Below are 19,047 nucleotides of genomic sequence, written 5' to 3'. Positions count from 1 at the left end.
CACTTACCAGCGATCAGGCCCCTGCTGTGAGATCGCTAGTCGTTGCTGAATAGTTCAGGCCATTTTCTTCAAAGGCGATGATGTTCTGCTGGGCAGGAGGCATCGCTGTGTTTGACACTGTGTGACAGGGTCACAGTGACTGCTGAGATCGTTATACAGATCGCTACTGCGACCTGTATTGTTCCTGCATCGCTGGTAAGATCTGACTGTGTGACATCTCACCTGCGACCTCCCAGCGACTTACCTACGATCCCTATCAGGTCGCATCGTTTTCGGGATCGCTGGTAAGTCGTTGTGTGTGACTGGGCCTTTAGATAAATAGCAATCAGTTAATGGATGTTTTTCCATAGACTCCAAAGTTAAAATAAACCGGATCCTGCAAAAATCTATTTTTTCAAATGGACAAAAAGTGTGTACAACTTTATTGCCTACGGATCCGTTCCAATGGATGATTACTGGACATGTGAACTCAGCCTTTTAAGGACTCTTGCTGCCCCTCAGCCACTGCCAACGCCTCCTCCCCCAACGATCCTCAGCCTTTGCCCCGCCACCCATCCGCCTCTGTTAGCCCCCGCCGCCCCTCAGCCTCTGTCCCCGCCAATTCTCAGCCTCTGTCAATCCTCAGCCTTTGCCCCCGCCACTGGTAAGCCTCTACCCTCACCTCTCCTCAGTACTCATCACCCCACCGCCTCTGCCCCATTGCCCCTCAGCCTCCACCACTCTTCAGCCTCTGCCCCTGCTGCTCCTCAGCCTCTGCCTCCACCACTCTTCAGCCTCTGCCCCTGCTGCTCCTCAGCCTCTGCCTCCACCACTCTTCAGCCTCTGCCCCCGCCACTCCTTGGCTTCTGGCCCGGTCGCCCCCTGCCCCTCAGCATCTGCCTCCCCTCAGTCTCTGCCCCCGTCAACCCTCAGCCTCAGCCCCCGCTGCCCAGCCACCCCTCAGCCTCTGCCCCGCCGCCTCTCACCCTCTGCCGCCCCTCAGCCTCTACCGCCGCCTCCCCACAGTCTCTACCGCCGCCTCCCCTCAGTCTCTGCCGCCACCACCCCTCAGTCTCTACCGCCGCCACCCCTGTCTCTTCCGCCGCCGCCCCTCAGTCTCTACCGCCGTTGCCCCTCAGCCTCTGGCCCCGCCGCCCCTCAGCCTCTGCCGCCCCTGAGCCCCCGCCACCCCTCATTCTCTGCCCCCGCTGCATCTCAGCCTCTGCCCCCGCCGCCCCTCAGCCTCTGCCGCCCCTTAGCCCCCGTCACCCCTCATTCTCTGCCCCCGCTGCATCTCAGCCTCTGCCCCCGCTGCCCCTCAGCCTCTGCCGCCCCTTAGCCCCCGTCACCCCTCATTCTCTGCCTCCGCCGCCCCCCAGCCTCTGCCCCCGCCACTTCCTCGGCCTCTGCCCCCGCCACTTCCTCTGAGTAAAAAGCTGTGGAGAAGAAGCACAATAGGGTTTTACCCCAATAACACACAGGTAGAGATAGGGAGCAGTAATACTCACCAAGTGAAGTTGTGAAAGTCACAACTACTATACAGGCATGGAAAGTTTTGATCACGGCAGCAGAAACCCAGACTGCAGATAACAGAGAACAATAGAGGAAAATCGGGTTTTTTTGAGCCGCGCCAATGATCACTTCTCAGGTATTCAGATTAATGGATCTTTATTTTGCACAGGTCTACGCGTTTCTGGAGTCTCAGCTCCCTTCCTCAGGACCATCAGGCATAAGAACACATCAAATCACATCGATTGTAAATTGTCTAACTTTGCAATTCTTTAGACATCAGTCGGTCATCTGTGGCCTGGATAATGACGTGTAGTCTCCAGATACAAACGTAACGCACCTGATGTAACTACAATTCCCAGCATGCTCTCTGAGACAGGCACAGCTACAAAAGCATAAGCAGTAACTAGCTGCAGGGCATGCTGGGATTGACAGTAGTTTACACTTTTCTCCTCACTCTCCAATGGTGTAGGTTTTCTCATTTGCGGAAGTGACGTAATTTATAGTAGCTCCCACACACTGACTTCCGCTCTCTCCAGTAACCTAGCAACGCGTCGTCCGTTAGACCCGCCCTCAAGCTTTCCAACCAATCAGTTTTCTGGCGGCTGCAGCGGCGCTCTCCGTCCTTAACCCATCGATATCTGGACGGCAACTGCGTGCAATGCTGATCAATGAGGAGAGCGGAGGCTGAGGGGTAGGAAGGGTTAATAGGCGCAGAGCGGCAGATTCGTACTGTGCGCCGGGATCAGTACAGGGAAGACGGAGGCCAGAGCCATGGAGCAGCCGGTGAGTGCGGACTGGAGGGACTACAACTCCCAGCAGGAGTTCTGCATTTAGGATATGCTGACAATTGTGGTTCCACAGACGGTTCCCTGTGATGTCATCTTGTGCCACAGCTGTGACCCCCTCTAGCGCCTCAGGACTGCGGGGGGCAAAATGTGTGACCTGAGCGCCCCAATATCTGCGCGACCCCCGGGGAGGGTCCGTGCGCGCGCGACCTGTAGATTGGGGCCGTCCGTCCGTCTGCGAGCGACCTGTAGATTGGGGCCGTCCGTCCGTCTGCGAGCGACCTGTAGATTGGGGCCGTCCGTCCGTCTGCGAGCGACCTGTAGATTGGGGCCGTCCGTCCGTCTGCGAGCGACCTGTAGATTGGGGCCGTCCGTCCGTCTGCGAGCGACCTGTAGATTGGGGCCGTCCGTCCGTCTGCGAGCGACCTGTAGATTGGGGCCGTCTGTCCGTCTGCGAGCGACCTGTAGATTGGGGCCGTCTGCGAGCGACCTGTAGATTGGGGCCGTCCGTCCGTCTGCGAGCGACCTGTAGATTGGGGCCGTCTGTCCGTCTGCGAGCGACCTGTAGATTGGGGCCGTCTGCGAGCGACCTGTAGATTGGGGCCGTCTGTCCGTCTGCGAGCGACCTGTAGATTGGGGCCGTCTGTCCGTCTGCGAGCGACCTGTAGATTGGGGCCGTCCGTCCGTCTGCGAGCGACCTGTAGATTGGGGCCGTCTGCGAGCGACCTGTAGATTGGGGCCGTCCGTCCGTCTGCGAGCGACCTGTAGATTGGGGCCGTCCGTCCGTCTGCGAGCGACCTGTAGATTGGGGCCGTCCGTCCGTCTGCGAGCGACCTGTAGATTGGGGCCGTCCGTCCGTCTGCGAGCGACCTGTAGATTGGGGCCGTCCGTCCGTCTGCGAGCGACCTGTAGATTGGGGCCGTCCGTCCGTCTGCGAGCGACCTGTAGATTGGGGCCGTCCGTCCGTCTGCGAGCGACCTGTAGATTGGGGCCGTCCGTCCGTCTGCGAGCGACCTGTAGATTGGGGCCGTCCGTCCGTCTGCGAGCGACCTGTAGATTGGGGCCGTCTGTCCGTCTGCGAGCGACCTGTAGATTGGGGCCGTCTGTCCGTCTGCGAGCGACCTGTAGATTGGGGCCGTCTGTGAGCGACCTGTAGATTGGGGCCGTCTGTCCGTCTGCGAGCGCCCTGTAGATTGGGGCCGTCTGTGAGCGACCTATAGATTGGGGCCGTCTGTCCGTCTGTGAGCGACCTGTAGATTGGGGCCGTCTGTCCGTCTGCGAGCGCCCTGTAGATTGGGGCCGTCCGTCCGTCTGCGAGCGACCTGTAGATTGGGGCCGTCCGTCCGTCTGCGAGCGACCTTTAGATTGGGGCCGTCTGTCCGTCTGCGAGCGACCTGTAGATTGGGGCCGTCTGTCCGTCTGCGAGCGACCTGTAGATTGGGGCCGTCTGTCCGTCTGCGAGCGACCTGTAGATTGGGGCCGTCTGTCCGTCTGCGAGCGACCTGTAGATTGGGGCCGTCTGTCCGTCTGCGAGCGACCTGTAGATTGGGGCCGTCTGTCCGTCTGCGAGCGACCTGTAGATTGGGGCCGTCTGTCCGTCTGCGAGCGACCTGTAGATTGGGGCCGTCCGTCCGTCTGCGAGCGACCTGTAGATTGGGGCCGTCCGTCCGTCTGCGAGCGACCTGTAGATTGGGGCCGTCCGTCTGACCGCGAGCGACCTGTAGATTGGGGCCGTCCATCTGACCGCGAGCGACCTGTAGATTGGGGCCGTCCGTCTGACCGCGAGCGACCTGTAGATTGGGGCCGTCCGTCTGACCGCGAGTGACCTGTAGATTGGGGCCGTCCGTCTGACCGCGAGCGACCTGTAGATTGGGGCCGTCCGTCTGACCGCGAGCGACCTGTAGATTGGGGCCGTCCGTCTGTCCGCGAGCGACCTGTAGATTGGGGCCGTCCGTCTGTCCGCGAGCGACCTGTAGAGAGGGGCCGTCCGTCCGTGGGCGACCTGTAGAGAGGGGCCGTCCGTCCGTGGGCGACCTGTAGAGAGGGGCCGTCCGTCCGTGGGCGACCTGTAGAGAGGGGCCGTCCGTCCGTGGGCGACCTGTAGAGAGGGGCCGTCCGTCCGTGGGCGACCTGTAGAGAGGGGCCGTCCGTCCGTGGGCGACCTGTAGAGAGGGGCCGTCCGTCCGTGGGCGACCTGTAGAGAGGGGCCGTCCGTCCGTGGGCGACCTGTAGAGAGGGGCCGTCCGTCCGTGGGCGACCTGTAGAGAGGGGCCGTCCGTCCGTGCGCGACCTGTAGAGAGGGGCCGTCCGTCCGTGGGCGACCTGTAGAGAGGGGCCGTCCGTCCGTGGGCGACCTGTAGAGAGGGGCCGTCTGTCCGTGGGCGACCTGTAGAGAGGGCCGTCCGTCCGTGGGCGACCTGTAGAGAGGGCCGTCCGTCCGTGGGCGACCTGTAGAGAGGGGCCGTCCGTCCGTGGGCGACCTGTAGAGAGGGGCCGTCCGTCCGTGGGCGACCTGTAGAGAGGGCCGTCCGTCCGTGGGCGACCTGTAGAGAGGGGCCGTCCGTCCGTGGGCGACCTGTAGAGAGGGGCCGTCCGTCCGTCCGTTCGTGGGCGATCTTTAGATAGGGGCCAATCTCCCTTTATCACTGCCGGACATTCAGGAGTCTGTGAATGCAGAGAGCCCGTCACTGTGGACCCTGCAATGGCGGCTTCACATCCCATCAGACGTCCGTCCAGTAATCTGTTATTACCCCGGCTCACGTCTGACTTCTCTTCTCAGGAGGATCCGTCCCTGGAGCGGAATTTTAAAGGTCACAGAGACACCGTCACCAGTGTTGACTTCAACCCCAACATGAAGCAGATCGGTGAGTGACAGGAGAGCGCAGAGATTCAGGCAGGTGTGGGGGAACCCTGCACAGTAAGGCTATGTGCACACGCTGCAGATTAGGTGCAGTAATTTTCTGCACGCTGTGGCAAAAAAAACGCGTCAAAATCGGATGCGGTTTTTGATGTGTTTTTTTTTTGGGCCAGCAAGAAAGAAAAATGTCAATAAAGCTAGGTGAAGTAATAAAAAAAGAAAAAAAAATGATGTGCAGCTCCGAGCAGAGAGAGGCCGACAATTGACAAGAAGAAGATAAAGAACGGCTCATCCCGTGGCTCTGGTCTGGTGGCACACAGGGTAATATATGATGTTGATACCAGCTGTAATGTCAGTTGTAAAAGTTTATTAATAATAATAATAATAATAATAATTAATTAAGGCTACGTGTGCACGCTGCATCTGTTTGGTGACCAAAAAAACACATCAGTGGCAAAAACACACACAAAAAACACAGGTGTTTTTGGTTTTTTTTTTACCTCGTTTTTGTCCACGTTTTTCAAATCTATTGATGGATAGAAAGAAAAACATATAGAATAGAGAGAAATAACAGAATAGCTCGATAAATAGAATGATAGCTTGTCCAGCTGTTTTTTGGTTTTTGTTTTTATTATCTTTTTTGGTAAAAAACTGCCGTGGGGTCCCCCCCCCCGTTTTTTTTTTTTAAAACCAGCCAAGGTGGAGCACACAACTGCGGCCTGATATTATTATTAGGGTGGGAAGGGCCATGGTAATTTGACCCTTTCCAGCCTAACAATAACAGCCCCAAGCCGCCCCAGAAGTGGCTCATCCATTAGATGCGCTAGTTCTGGTGCTGAACCCGGCTCCTCCTGGTGCTTTTTCAATCGGGGTAATAAGGAGTTAATAGCAGCCCACAGCTGCCACTGAGTCCTAAATTAGTGATGACAGGCGTCTATGAGCGGTGACTGCACATTGCCTGCATCCTCAGTATTCTGTGACCGCCCGTCGTCTCCTTCGTCGGTATTCGGTGACCGCCCGTCGCCTCCTTCGTCTGTATTCGGTGACCGCCCGTCGCCTCCTTCGTCTGTATTCGGTGACCGCCCGTCGCCTCCTTCGTCTGTATTCGGTGACCGCCCGTCGCCTCCTTCGTCGGTATTCGGTGACCGCCCGTCGCCTCCTTCGTCGGTATTCGGTGACCGCCCGTCGCCTCCTTCGTCGGTATTCGGTGACCGCCCGTCGCCTCCTTCGTCGGTATTCGGTGACCGCCCGTCGCCTCCTTCGTCGGTATTCGGTGACCGCCCGTCGCCTCCTTCGTCGGTGACCGCCCGTCGCCTCCTTCGTCGGTGACCGCCCGTCGCCTCCTTCGTCGGTGACCGCCCGTCGCCTCCTTCGTCGGTGACCGCCCGTCGCCTCCTTCGTCGGTGACCGCCCGTCGCCTCCTTCGTCGGTGACCGCCCGTCGCCTCCTTCGTCGGTGACCGCCCGTCGCCTCCTTCGTCGGTGACCGCCCGTCGCCTCCTTCGCCGGTGACCGCCCTTCGCCGGTATTCGGTGACCGCCCGTCGCCTCCTTCGTCGGTATTTGGTGACCGCCCGTCGCCTCCATCACTTTTTTCTGTCACTTGTACTCAGGTTATGAAGGAGCTCAGCAGGAGATTGTCCCAAATATCTTAGAGAACTGACCCCCAATCTTCTGGGTATGAGGCTTGTGCGGATCCTTCTGTCTCTTCATATGATCCCAGACAGATGGATGATGTCCGGCTGCACAATAAATTTGGAGCTGATGAGACGCCTCCTGATTGTGTTACATGATGGAGAAGTATCTGCCTGGATTTCTCAGCATTGAGGATTCAAGAAATGGCAACATTGAGGAACATAAGCAACAGAACTGCCCCTCACACCTGCATCATTAACGTTCCGGGGGCTCCACAGCTTGAGTGGGCAAGAAGATAAACGCAACTGGAAAAAGTCAGAGGATAAAACCCATCATGTACTGCCCTTCTAAATCAGGCATACAGCAGTGCCGTCAACTCTGACCTGGCAGTGACCACCAGTAGGAGAAGCCACACCGTCTACTGCCGAGAAGTCTGGTCAGAAGTCACCATGATGGAGGAATTGTGGCCAAAAGCCTTCTACATTGAAACAAGCAAAACTCAACTGTGGGTGGAAACCTAGAAACTGGACTGAGGAGGAAAATGGGAAACACTCGATATGCAACAGAAGCAGATTGTTCCCTGGGGGGGGTCGTAGAGCGGCACAATAATGAGGGTCTGCAGGAGCAGTGACACACGGTGGAGGATCCGGCAGGTTGGGGCTTTATTTCAGCAAATTGAGTTGATTTGGGCAGGAAATTCTGGCGGAAACTTTATTATGTAACACCATCAGGAGACGTCTGATCACATCCAAATTTATTCTGCAGCAGGACCATTTATTTTACTTGCGTAGTACCAGTATATTCTGCAGCACTGTATAGATGTAATCACTGTCCTCTTTGGGGCTTGCAATGGAAATTCCCTGTTGGTATGTCTGTGGCGTATGGGAGAAGACAGAGAACCCGGAGGAAACCCACACAGACACAGGGAGAACATACAAACTCCAGTTTATCTGGGATCACAGGAAAATACAGAAGGATCCACACAAGCCTGATACACAGAAGATCAGGGGTCAGGTCTCCAAGATGTTTGGAACAACTTCCTGCCGATCTCCTTCATAATCTAAATACAAGTGACGCGAAGATGTGCTGGAGGCGACGAGCGGTCACCGAATACTGATTGGGATTTACATTTCTGCATTTTGTCAATTGATAAAAAATTAAACTATTAACACCTAATTATGAGAGGTCTTCCTTGCTTTGCACAATATATGTGTGTGTATACGTACAGTGCCTACAAGTAGTCTTCAACCCCCCGCAGATTTAGCAGGTTTGATAAGATGCAAATAAGTTAGAGCCTGCAAACTTCAAACAAGAGCAGGATTTATTAACAGATGCATAAATCTTACAAACCAACAAGTTATGTTGCTCAGTTAAATTTTAATAAATTTTCAACATAAAAGTGTGGGTCAATTATTATTCAACCCCTAGGTTTTAATATTTTGTGGAATAACCCTTGTTTGCAATTACAGCTAATAATCGTCTTTTATAAGACCCGATCAGGCCGGCACAGGTCTCTGGAGTTATCTTGGCCCACTCCTCCATGCAGATCTTCTCCAAGTTATCTAGGTTCTTTGGGTGTCTCATGTGGACTTTAATCTTGAGCTCCTTCCACAAGTTTTCAATTGGGTTAAGGTCAGGAGACTGACTAGGCCACTGCAACATCTTGATTTTTTTTTCCCTCTTGAACCAGGCCTTGGTTTTCTTGGCTGTGTGCTTTGGGTCGTTGTCTTGTTGGAAGATGAAATGACGACCCATCTTAAAGATCCTTGATGGAGGAGCGGAGGTTCTTGGCCAAAATCTCCAGGTAGCCGTGCTATCCATCTTCCCATGGATGCGGACCAGATGGCCAGGCCCCTTGGCTGAGAAACAGCCCCACAGCATGATGCTGCCACCACCATGCTTGACTGTAGGGATGGTATTCTTGGGGTCGTATGCAGTGCCATCCAGTCTCCAAACGTCACGTGTGTGGTTGGCACCAAAGATCTCGATCTTGGTCTCATCAGACCAGAGAACCTTGAAGCAGTCTGTCTCGGAGTCCTCCAAGTGATCATGAGCAAACTGTAGATGAGCCTTAACATGACGCTTTGAAAGTAAAGGTACCTTACGGGCTCGTCTGGAACGGAGACCATTGCGGTGGAGTACGTTACTTATGGTATTGACTGAAACCAATGACCCCACTGCCATGAGATCTTCCCGGAGCTCCTTCCTTGTTGTCCTTGGGTTAGCCTTGACTCTTCGGACAAGCCTGGCCTCAGCACGGGTGGAAACTTTCAAAGGCTGTCCAGGACGTGGAAGGCTAACAGTAGTTCCATAAGCCTTCCACTTCCGGATGATGCTCCCAACAGTGGAGACAGGTAGGCCCAACTCCTTGGAAAGGGTTTTGTACCCCTTGCCAGCCTTGTGACCCTCCACGATCTTGTCTCTGATGGCCTTGGAATGCTCCTTTGTCTTTCCCATGTTGACCAAGTATGAGTGCTGTTCACAAGTTTGGGGAGGGTCTTAATTAGTCAGAAAAGGCTGGAAAAAGAGATAATTAATCCAAACATGTGAAGCTCATTGTTCTTTGTGCCTGAAATACTTCTTAATACTTTAGGGGAACCAAACAGAATTCTGGTGGTTTGAGGGGTTGAATAATAAATGACCCTCTGAATAAACTTTTCACAATTTAAAAAAAAATAAAAAAAGAAATAACATTCTTTTTTGCTGCAGTGCATTTCACACTTCCAGGCTGATCTACAGTCCAAGTGTCACAATGCCAAGTTAATTCCGAATGTGTAAACCTGCTAAATCTGCAGGGGGTTGAATACTACTTGTAGGCACTGAACAGGAGCATATATGACTGAGTAAGGACAACCCGTCCGAAACGCGTCCTCCTAGCATGGCATAATGGACTTTTTAATGGTTTTTCAATAAAGGACTTTTAGTTTTAATCAAATGCACCGTGCTGGATCAACTTCTTTGAATCTTGGATACTTGTAGGCACTGTATGTACAGTACAGACAAAGTTTGGACACACCTTTTCATTTAAAGAATTTTCTTTATTTTCATGACTCTAAAAATTATAGATTCACATTGAAGGCATCAAAACTATGAATGAAAATATGTGGAATTAAATACTTAAAGTGTGAAACAACTAAAAATATGTCTTATATTCTAGGTTCTTTACAGTAGCCACCTTTTGCTTTGATTTCTGCTTTGCACACTCTTGGCATTCTCTTGATGAGATTCAAGAGGTAGTCACCGGAAATGGTTTTCCAACAGTCGTGAAGGAGTTCCCAGAGATGCTTAGCACTTGTTGGCCCTTTTGCCTTCACTCTGCGGTCCAGCTCACCCCAAACCATCTCGATTGGGTTCAGGTCTGGTGACTGTGGAGGCCAGGTCATCTGGCGTAGCCCCCCCATCACCCTCCATCTTAGTCAAATAGCCCTTACACAGCCTGGAGGTGTGTTTGGGGTCATTGTCCTGTTGAAAAATAAATGATGGTCCAACTAAATGCAAACCGGATGGAATAGCATGTCGCTTCAAGATGCTGTGGTAGCCATGCTGGTTCTGTATGCCTTCAATTTTGAATAAATCCCCAACAGTGTCACCAGCAAAGCCCCCCCACACCGTCACACCTCCTCCTCCTCCATGCTTCACGGTGGGAACCAGGCATGTAGAGTCCATCCGTTCACCTTTTCTACAAAGACACGGTGGTTGGATACAAAGATCTCAAATTTGGACTCATCAGAACAAAGCACAGATTTCCACTGGTCTAATGTCCATTCCTTGTGTTCTTTAGCCCAAACAAGTCTCTTCTGCTTGTTGCCTGTCCGTAGCAGTGGTTTCCTAGCAGCTATTTTACCATGAAGGCCTGCTGCACAAAGTCTCCTCTTAACAGTTGTTCTAGAGATGAGAAGGTGTGTCCAAACTTTTGGTCTATACTGTATGTATGTATGTGCGTGTGTGTGTATGTATGTATGTATGTATGTATGTATGTATATGTGTATATATATATATATATATATATATATATATATATATATATATATATATATATATATATATATATATATATATATATATATATATATATATATATATATATATATATATATATATATATATATATAATCTCAGTGCCTACAAGTAGTATTCAACCCCCTGCAGATTTAGCAGGTTTACACATTCGGAATTAACTTGGCATTGTGACATTTGGACTGTAGATCAGCCTGGAAGTGTGAAATGCACTGCAGCAAAAAAGAATGTTATTTCTTTTTTTATTTTTTTTTTTAAATTGTGAAAAGTTTATTCAGAGGGTCATTTATTATTCAACCCCTCAAACCACCAGAATTCTGTTTGGTTCCCTTAAAGTATTTCAGGCACAAAGAACAATGAGCTTCACATGTTTGGATTAATTATCTCTTTTTCCAGCCTTTTCTGACTAATTAAGACCCTCCCCAAACTTGTGAACAGCACTCATACTTGGTCAACATGGGAAAGACAAAGGAGCATTCCAAGGCCATCAGAGACAAGATCGTGGAGGGTCACAAGGCTGGCAAGGGGTACAAAACCCTTTCCAAGGAGTTGGGCCTACCTGTCTCCACTGTTGGGAGCATCATCCGGAAGTGGAAGGCTTATGGAACTACTGTTAGCCTTCCACGGCCTGGACAGCCTTTGAAAGTTTCCACCCGTGTCAAGGCCAGGCTTGTCCGAAGAGTCAAGGCTAACCCAAGGACAACAAGGAAGGAGCTCCGGGAAGATCTCATGGCAATGGGGACATTGGTTTCAGTCAATACCATAAGTAACGTTCTCCACCGCATGGTCTCTGTTCCAGACGAGCCCGTAAGGTACCTTTACTTTCAAAGCGTCATGTCAAGGCTCGTCTACAGTTTGCTCATGATCACTTGGAGGACTCTGAGACAGACTGGTTCAAGGTTCTCTGGTCTGATGAGACCAAGATCGAGATCTTTGGTGCCAACCACACACGTGACGTTTGGAGACTGGATGGCACTGCATACGACCCCATGAATACCATCCCTACAGTCAAGCATGGTGGTGGCAGCATCATGCTGTGGGGCTGTTTCTCAGCCAAGGGGCCTGGCCATCTGGTCCGCATCCATGGGAAGATGGATAGCACGGCCTACCTGGAGATTTTGGACAAGAACCTCCGCTCCTCCATCAAGGATCTTAAGATGGGTCGTCATTTCATCTTCCAACAAGACAACGACCCAAAGCACACAGCCAAGAAAACCAAGGCCTGGTTCAAGAGGGAAAAAATCAAGGTGTTGCAGTGGCCTAGTCAGTCTCCTGACCTTAACCCAATTGAAAACTTGTGGAAGGAGCTCAAGATTAAAGTCCACATGAGACACCCAAAGAACCTAGATAACTTGGAGAAGATCTGCATGGAGGAGTGGGCCAAGATAACTCCAGAGACCTGTGCCGGCCTGATCAGGTCTTATAAAAGACGATTATTAGCTGTAATTGCAAACAAGGGTTATTCCACAAAATATTAAACCTAGGGGTTGAATAATAATTGACCCACACTTTTATGTTGAAAATGTATTAAAATTTAACTGAGCAACATAACTTGTTGGTTTGTAAGATTTATGCATCTGTTAATAAATCCTGCTCTTGTTTTGAAGTTTGCAGGCTCTAACTTATTTGCATCTTGTCAAACCTGCTAAATCTGCAGGGGGTTGAACACTACTTGTAGGCACTGTATGTATGTGTGTGTGCGTGTGTGTATATAATATATATATATATAATATATTGTAATTTACACATTAATTGGTATGAAAGTGTTTGCTGCCTTCCTGATTTCTTATTCCTTTACATGTTTGTCACACTAAAATGTTTCACATCACCAAACAAATATAACTATTAGACAAAATAACACAAGTAAGCACAAAATGCAGTTTATAAATAGGTCTTTATTATTAAGGGAAAAGGAAATCCACACCTACAGGGTCCCATATGAAAAAGTAATTCACCCAACCCCCACCCATAGAACATAATTTAACTCGCCTCTTTTGAAAGTTGAGTTCCATTTCGGTAGCCACATGCAGGTCTGATTACTGCCACACCTGTTCTCAATCAAGAAATCACTTAAAAAGGACCTGCCTGAGGCCTCCGACACACTTCCGTGAAACACGTGCGTGTTTGGCCCGTTTCCGTATATACCAGAGACACGGACAAACGTGCACCAATGTTATGCTATGTTTGAGGCAGGGCTGTGGAGTCGGTAAGCCAAACCTTCGACTCTGACTCCGACTCCGACTCCTCAAATTCTCTTGCACCGACTCCGACTCCGACTCCGGCTCCGACTCCGACTCCGGCTCCGACTCCGACTCCTACATATATTGCTTATAGTTAGGTGAAAAATTTATTGTAGTACATGAATATGTGTATGTGAACATCAGACATTTAATAATTTTTATGATACAATAATCAAGATATTTGGATAGAACATAAAATATATTTATTGGAATACAACTTTAGAACACAAAAAACTGTAATAAATTGTAAATATGTAATACACTATAATATACAGTAGATTACATATATATCTTGTGTGTGTATATACACTATATATATATATATATATATATATATATATATATATATATTTTACATATTTACAATTTATTAGTTTTTTGTGTTCTAAAGTTGTATTCCAATAAATATTTTATGTTCTATCCAAATATCTTGATTATTGTATCATAAAAACAATTAAATGTCTGATGTTCACATTGTACTACAATAAATTTTTCACTTAAATATAAGCATTATACTAAATGTTATTATTTAGTAAAATATTCAGCACATTCTGCATTGCACTCCTGTCCCCAATTTATTATATATTTTAGGAGTCGGAGTCGGTGCATTTTATACCGACTCCGACTCCGACTCCACCAAAATGAGCTCCGACTCCGACTCCACGACTCCGACTCCGACTCCACAGCCCTGGTTTGAGGTCACCCGTGAGTTATTCCATACGGTCCGTGTCCGTGATACGTATGTGTTTCCGTTTTGAATGGAAGCATGTTCGTTATCTGCACGGAACACGCACACACGGACACAATAGAAGTCTATGGGTCCGTGCGCACACGTACGTGACACTGATGCATCTCCGTATGCTCCGTGTGCATTTTGTGCTTTTTTTCTGTGTCGGTCATGTCGGTCATTCTTTCTTTTTCTGTGTATGTCGGTCAATCTCCCTCAGTCTGTCGGTCGGTCTCTCTGTCTTTCTGTCTTTCTCTCACAGTCTGTCAGTCAGTCTCCCCCCTCTCTCATACTCACCGATCACCGGCGCGGCGCTGCACGGCTGTTAAAAAAAAAAACTCCGGCGGCTTTTACTATTTTGAAAAAGCCGGCCGCTCATTAATCAATCTCGTATTCCCTGCTTTCCCCGCCCACCGGCGCCTATGATTGGTTGCAGTGAGACACGCCCCCACGCTGAGTGACAGCTGTCTCACTGCAACCAATCACAGCCGCCGGTGGGCGTGTCAATATCGAGCAGTAAAATAAATAATTTAAAAAACAGCGTGCGGTCCCCTCCATTTTGATACCAGCCAGGGTAAAGCCATACGGCTGAAGGCTGGTATTCTCAGGATGGAGAGCCCCACATTATGGGGAGCCCCCCAGCCTAACAATATCAGCCAGCAGCCGCCCAGAATAGCTGCATCCATTAGATGCGACAGTTCTGGGACTCTACCCGGCTCTTCCCGATTTGCCCTGGTGCGTTGGCAATCGGGGTAATAAGGAGTTAATGGCAGCAGCCCATAGCTGCCACTAAGTCTAAGATTAATCATCTCCGGCGTCTCCCCGAGATACCTTCCATGAGTAATCTGTAAGTTACAGTAAATAAACATACCCGAAGAAATCCTTTATTTGGAATAATAAACACTAACAAATACCCTCGTTCACCACTTTATTAAACCCGAAAAACCCATCCATGTCTGGCGTAATCCACGGAGGTCCTGCGTCGCTTCCAGCTCTGCTACATGAAGGTGACAGGAGCTGCAGAAGACACCGCCGCTCCTGTCAGCTCCACACAGCAACTGAGGTGAGAAGCGCGATCAGCGATGATGTCACTCAGGTTACTCCCGGCTACCGCTGGATCCTCCAACTGTGACAGCAAGTCGCCCGAGTGACAGCGATGAAGTCACAGGTGAGTTGCGGTCACGGGTGGAGGATCCAGCTAGCCGCGGGTAACCTGAGTGACGGCACCGCTAATCGCGCTGCTCACTTAAGTCACTCAGGGGATTAGCGGTCACCGGTGAGTCCTGCACGGGTGACCGCTAATCAGTACGCGACACACAGACAGAGCCGCGGCATGACAATGAAGTCGGGTGAAGTTCATCCGGGTTCATTCTCATCACGCGTCACTGTCTGCTGTCAGCCGACATGTATCAACGACATTGTGCATCACACACGGACATTTCACACGGGCAACACACGGACATGTCACTTGCGTATCTCCCGCACACACGGGCATTCAACACGCACACACGGCTAGCATACGCAATACACACGGATGCCACACGTACCATAAAAACGGACTTGAAAACGGACCAGAAAAATGGAACGTAACACACGTGTGTGCTTTTCACGGATGTGTGTTGGAGGCCTGACAAAGTGAAGTAGACCAAAAGCAAGACCTCCTACTGCGATCCAAAGAAATTCAGGAACAAATTAGATCTGAATTACTTTTTTTCTATCGGTCTAGAAAAGGTTATAAAGTTATTTCTAAAGCTTTGGGACTCCAGCGAACCATGGTGAGAGCCATTATCCACAAATGGCGAAAACATGGCACAGTGGTGAAGCTTCCCAGAAGTGGACTGCTGACCAAAATTACCCCAAGAGCGCAGCAACGACTCAAAGACGTCACAAACAACCCCACAACAACATCCAAAGAACTGCAGGTCTCACTTGCCTCAGTTAAGGTCAGTTCATGATTCCACCTTAAAAAAAAAAGAGACGGGGCAAAAATGGTCGGCATGGCAGAGTTTCAAGACAAAAACCACAGCTGAGCAAAAAGAACATAAAGGCTCGTCTCAGTTTTGCCAGAAAACATCTTGATGATCCCCAAGACTTTTGGGAGAATATTCTGAGAACTGACGAGATAAAGTTTGAACTTTTTGGAAGGTGTATGTCCCATTATATCTGGCATAGACGTAACACAGCATTTCAGAAAAGGAACATCATACCCACAGTGAAATATGGTGGTGGTAGTGTGATGGGCTGGGGCTATTTTGCTGCTTCAAGACCTGGAAGACACAGTGGTAAATGGAACCATGAATTCTGTTGTCTACCAAAAATCCTGAAGGAGAATGTCCGGCCATCTGTTCCTGACCTCAAGCTGAAGCGCACTTGAGTTATGCAGCAGGACAATGACCCACAACACACCGGCAAGTCCACGTCTGAATGGCTTAAGTAAATAAAAATTAAGACTTTTGAGTGGCCTAGTGAAGGTTCTGACTTTAATCCAATTGAGATGCTGTGGCATGAGCTTAAGAAGGCGATTCATATACAGAAACCCTCTAATGTGGCTGAATTACAAGAAATCTGCAAAGATGAGTGGGCAAAATTCCTCAAGAGCATTGTAAAAGACTCATTGCCAGTTATCGCCAACACTTGATTGCAGCTGTAGCTGCTAAGGGTATCTAATATTTTACATTTGTTTGGTGATCTGAAACATTTTTGTTTGACAAACATGCAAAAGAATAAAAAATCAGGAAGGGAGCAAACACTTTTTCCCACCACTGTACATATATACAGCTGGTTAAATAAGTATTGAACACGTCACCAATTTTCTAAGTAAATGTTTCTAAAGCCTGCTTTACACGCTGCAATGTATCTTACAATGTGTCGGCGGGGTCACGTCGTAAGTGACGCACATCCGGCATTGTAAGGTATGTTGTAGTGTGTGACAGCGACGTGCAATTGCGATTGAACGAAAAACCGTTCATCGCATGCACGTCGTTCATTCCTGACGAATTGAACGTCAGATTGTTCATCGTACCCGGGGTAGCGCACATCGCAGCGTGTGACACCTTGGGAACGATGAACAGATCTTACTTACGTCCTGCTGCTCCCGGCCCACAATGCGGAAGGAAGGAGGTGGGCAGGATGTTTACGTCCCGCTCAGCTCCGCCCCTCCGCTTCTATTGGCCGGCTGCCGCGTGACGTCGATGTGACGCCAAACGTCCCTCCCACTCCAGGAAGTGGACGTTCGCCGCCCACATCGAGGTCGTATGGAAGGGTAAGTACGTGTGACGGGGGTTAATCGTTTGTGCAGCACGTTCAACAAATTGAACGTGCTGCACATACGATGGGGGCGTTGCAAATCGCATACGATATCGTATGCAAAATTGCAACGTGTAAAGCAGGCTTAAAGGTGCTATTGACATGAATTTCTCACCATATGTCGGTAACTGCCCATCCAATCCACACAGGCAAAGAAATCGAATAATAGATGTCCATGAATTAAGTTATGTGTAATAAGCAGAAATGACATAGGGAAACAGTATTGCGCGCTTGATGAATGAGTGGCACAAAAAGCCATCGAAAGTCATAACTCCAGCTGAAATCTATCAGTAATTAGAAAGCAATCCTGCCACTTAGTGAAAAATATCAGCTGATTAAACTTTTGGCCTATAAAAAGGTGTCTCATTACCAAGGTGCCACACAAGAAACATCTCATGATGGATAAAACCAGTGAGCTGTCTTTGCAACGTTATTGTGGCAAAACATATTGATTGCATTGGTTAGAGAAGAATTTCTAAACTGCTGAAGGTTCCAGTGAGCATTGTTGGGACATAATCCAGAAGTGGAAAGGACTTCATTTCACCATAAATCGTCCATGACCAGGTGCTCCCTGCAAGGTTTCAGACAGAGGAGTAAAAATAATTATCAGAAGAGTTGTCCAGGAGCCAAGGATCAACTGTGAAGAGCTACAGAAAGATCTGGAATCAACAGGTACAATGGTAAACAATAAGTAACGCACTCCCCCTCCATGGCCTGTATGCACGCTCCTGTATGCACACTCACCACACATGACTCCATTGCTGAACAAAAAGCAGGTTCAAGAGCGTTTAAAGTTTGATCAACAACATTTAGGCCATGTGCGCACGTTGCATTTTTTTCTGCGTTTTGGCTGCGTTTACAACTGCACTGTGTCATTGTCAAAATGCATGCATTCTGCTTCCCCAGCAAAGTCTATGAGAATCATGCAAAATCCGTCCGCACGATGCTTTTTGAAACGCAGCGTTTTGATTGTCAAGAATTTGCCAAAATCTCTGCGTTTAGAAAACCAGCATGTCAATTGTTTTGTCCGTTTTGGCAGTGTTCTACACCAATTGAAATCAATGAGTTGTAGAAAATCGCTGCCAAAATGCTAAGCAGTGCGTTTGCATTGCATTATTGTTGCGATCCGCATGTTTTTTTGACATAACAAAGGCAGGTCTTTGGTCTCTCTCTGTCCATGTCGGTCTCTCCCCCTCTCTCATACTCACCGATCCACGATCACCGGCGCGTCGCTGCACGGCGTTCACACTGTGGCGGCTTCTCTTTTGAAAATGCCGGCCGCTCATTAATCCATCTCGTATTCACTGCTTCACCCGCCCACCGGCGCCTATGATTGGTTGCAGTCAGACACGCTCGCACGCTGAGTGACAGCTGTCTCACTGCAACCAATCACAGCCGCCGGTGAGCGTGTCTATATCGAACAGTTAAAAAGAAAAAAATAAATAAAAAAAAAAAAGATGTGCGATTTCACCCCAATTTGGATACCAGCCAGGGTAAAGCCACACGGCTGGTATTCTCAGGATGGGGAGCTCCACGTTATGGGGAGCCCCCCAGCCTAATAATATCAGCCAGCAGCTGCCCGGAATTGCCGCATCCATTAGATGCAACAGTCCTGGGACTTTACCCGGCTCATCCCGAATTGCCCTGGTGTGGTGGCAAACTGGGTAATAAGGAGTTAATGGCAGCAGCCTATAGCTGCCACTAAGTCCTAGATTAATCATGGCAGACGTCTCCCCGAGATACCTTCCATGATTAACCTGTAAGTTAAAGAAAATAAACACATACACCCAAAAAATCCTTTATTTGTTATGAAAGACAAAAAAACACCCTATTTCACCACTTTATTAACCCCTCAAAAACACCTCCAGGTCCGACGTAATCCACGCAAGGTCCCACGACGCTTGCAGCTCTGCTACATTGGAAGCTGACAGGAGCGGTAGTAGAACACCGCCGCTCCTGAGAGCTCCATGCAGCAACTGAAGTGAGTCGCG

The 19,047-nt window shown here is 49.5% G+C and overlaps 1 protein-coding gene across 2 annotated transcripts in view; it reads left to right on the top strand.

Annotated features, from left to right (window-relative positions):
- The first annotated feature begins 2,056 nt into the window (after window positions 1–2,056).
- Window positions 2,057–19,047, top strand: part of POC1A (POC1 centriolar protein A) — a 30,978-nt gene continuing 13,987 nt past the window's right edge. Inside the window, exons 1-2 of one of the 2 annotated variants that reach the window (XM_075320776.1) lie at window positions 2,057–2,274; window positions 5,056–5,140. In XM_075320776.1, the coding sequence (XP_075176891.1) occupies window positions 2,263–2,274; window positions 5,056–5,140 (97 nt within the window). In that variant the 5' untranslated portion in view covers window positions 2,057–2,262. The remainder of the gene's footprint in view (window positions 2,275–5,055; window positions 5,141–19,047) is intronic. The other variant, XM_075320774.1, reaches the window with a different exon arrangement.

Source organism: Anomaloglossus baeobatrachus, chromosome 8 (genome assembly GCF_048569485.1).
Source record: "Anomaloglossus baeobatrachus isolate aAnoBae1 chromosome 8, aAnoBae1.hap1, whole genome shotgun sequence".
Lineage (NCBI taxonomy): Eukaryota > Metazoa > Chordata > Amphibia > Anura > Aromobatidae > Anomaloglossus > Anomaloglossus baeobatrachus.
This window is presented reverse-complemented; position numbering and strand designations above follow the sequence as displayed.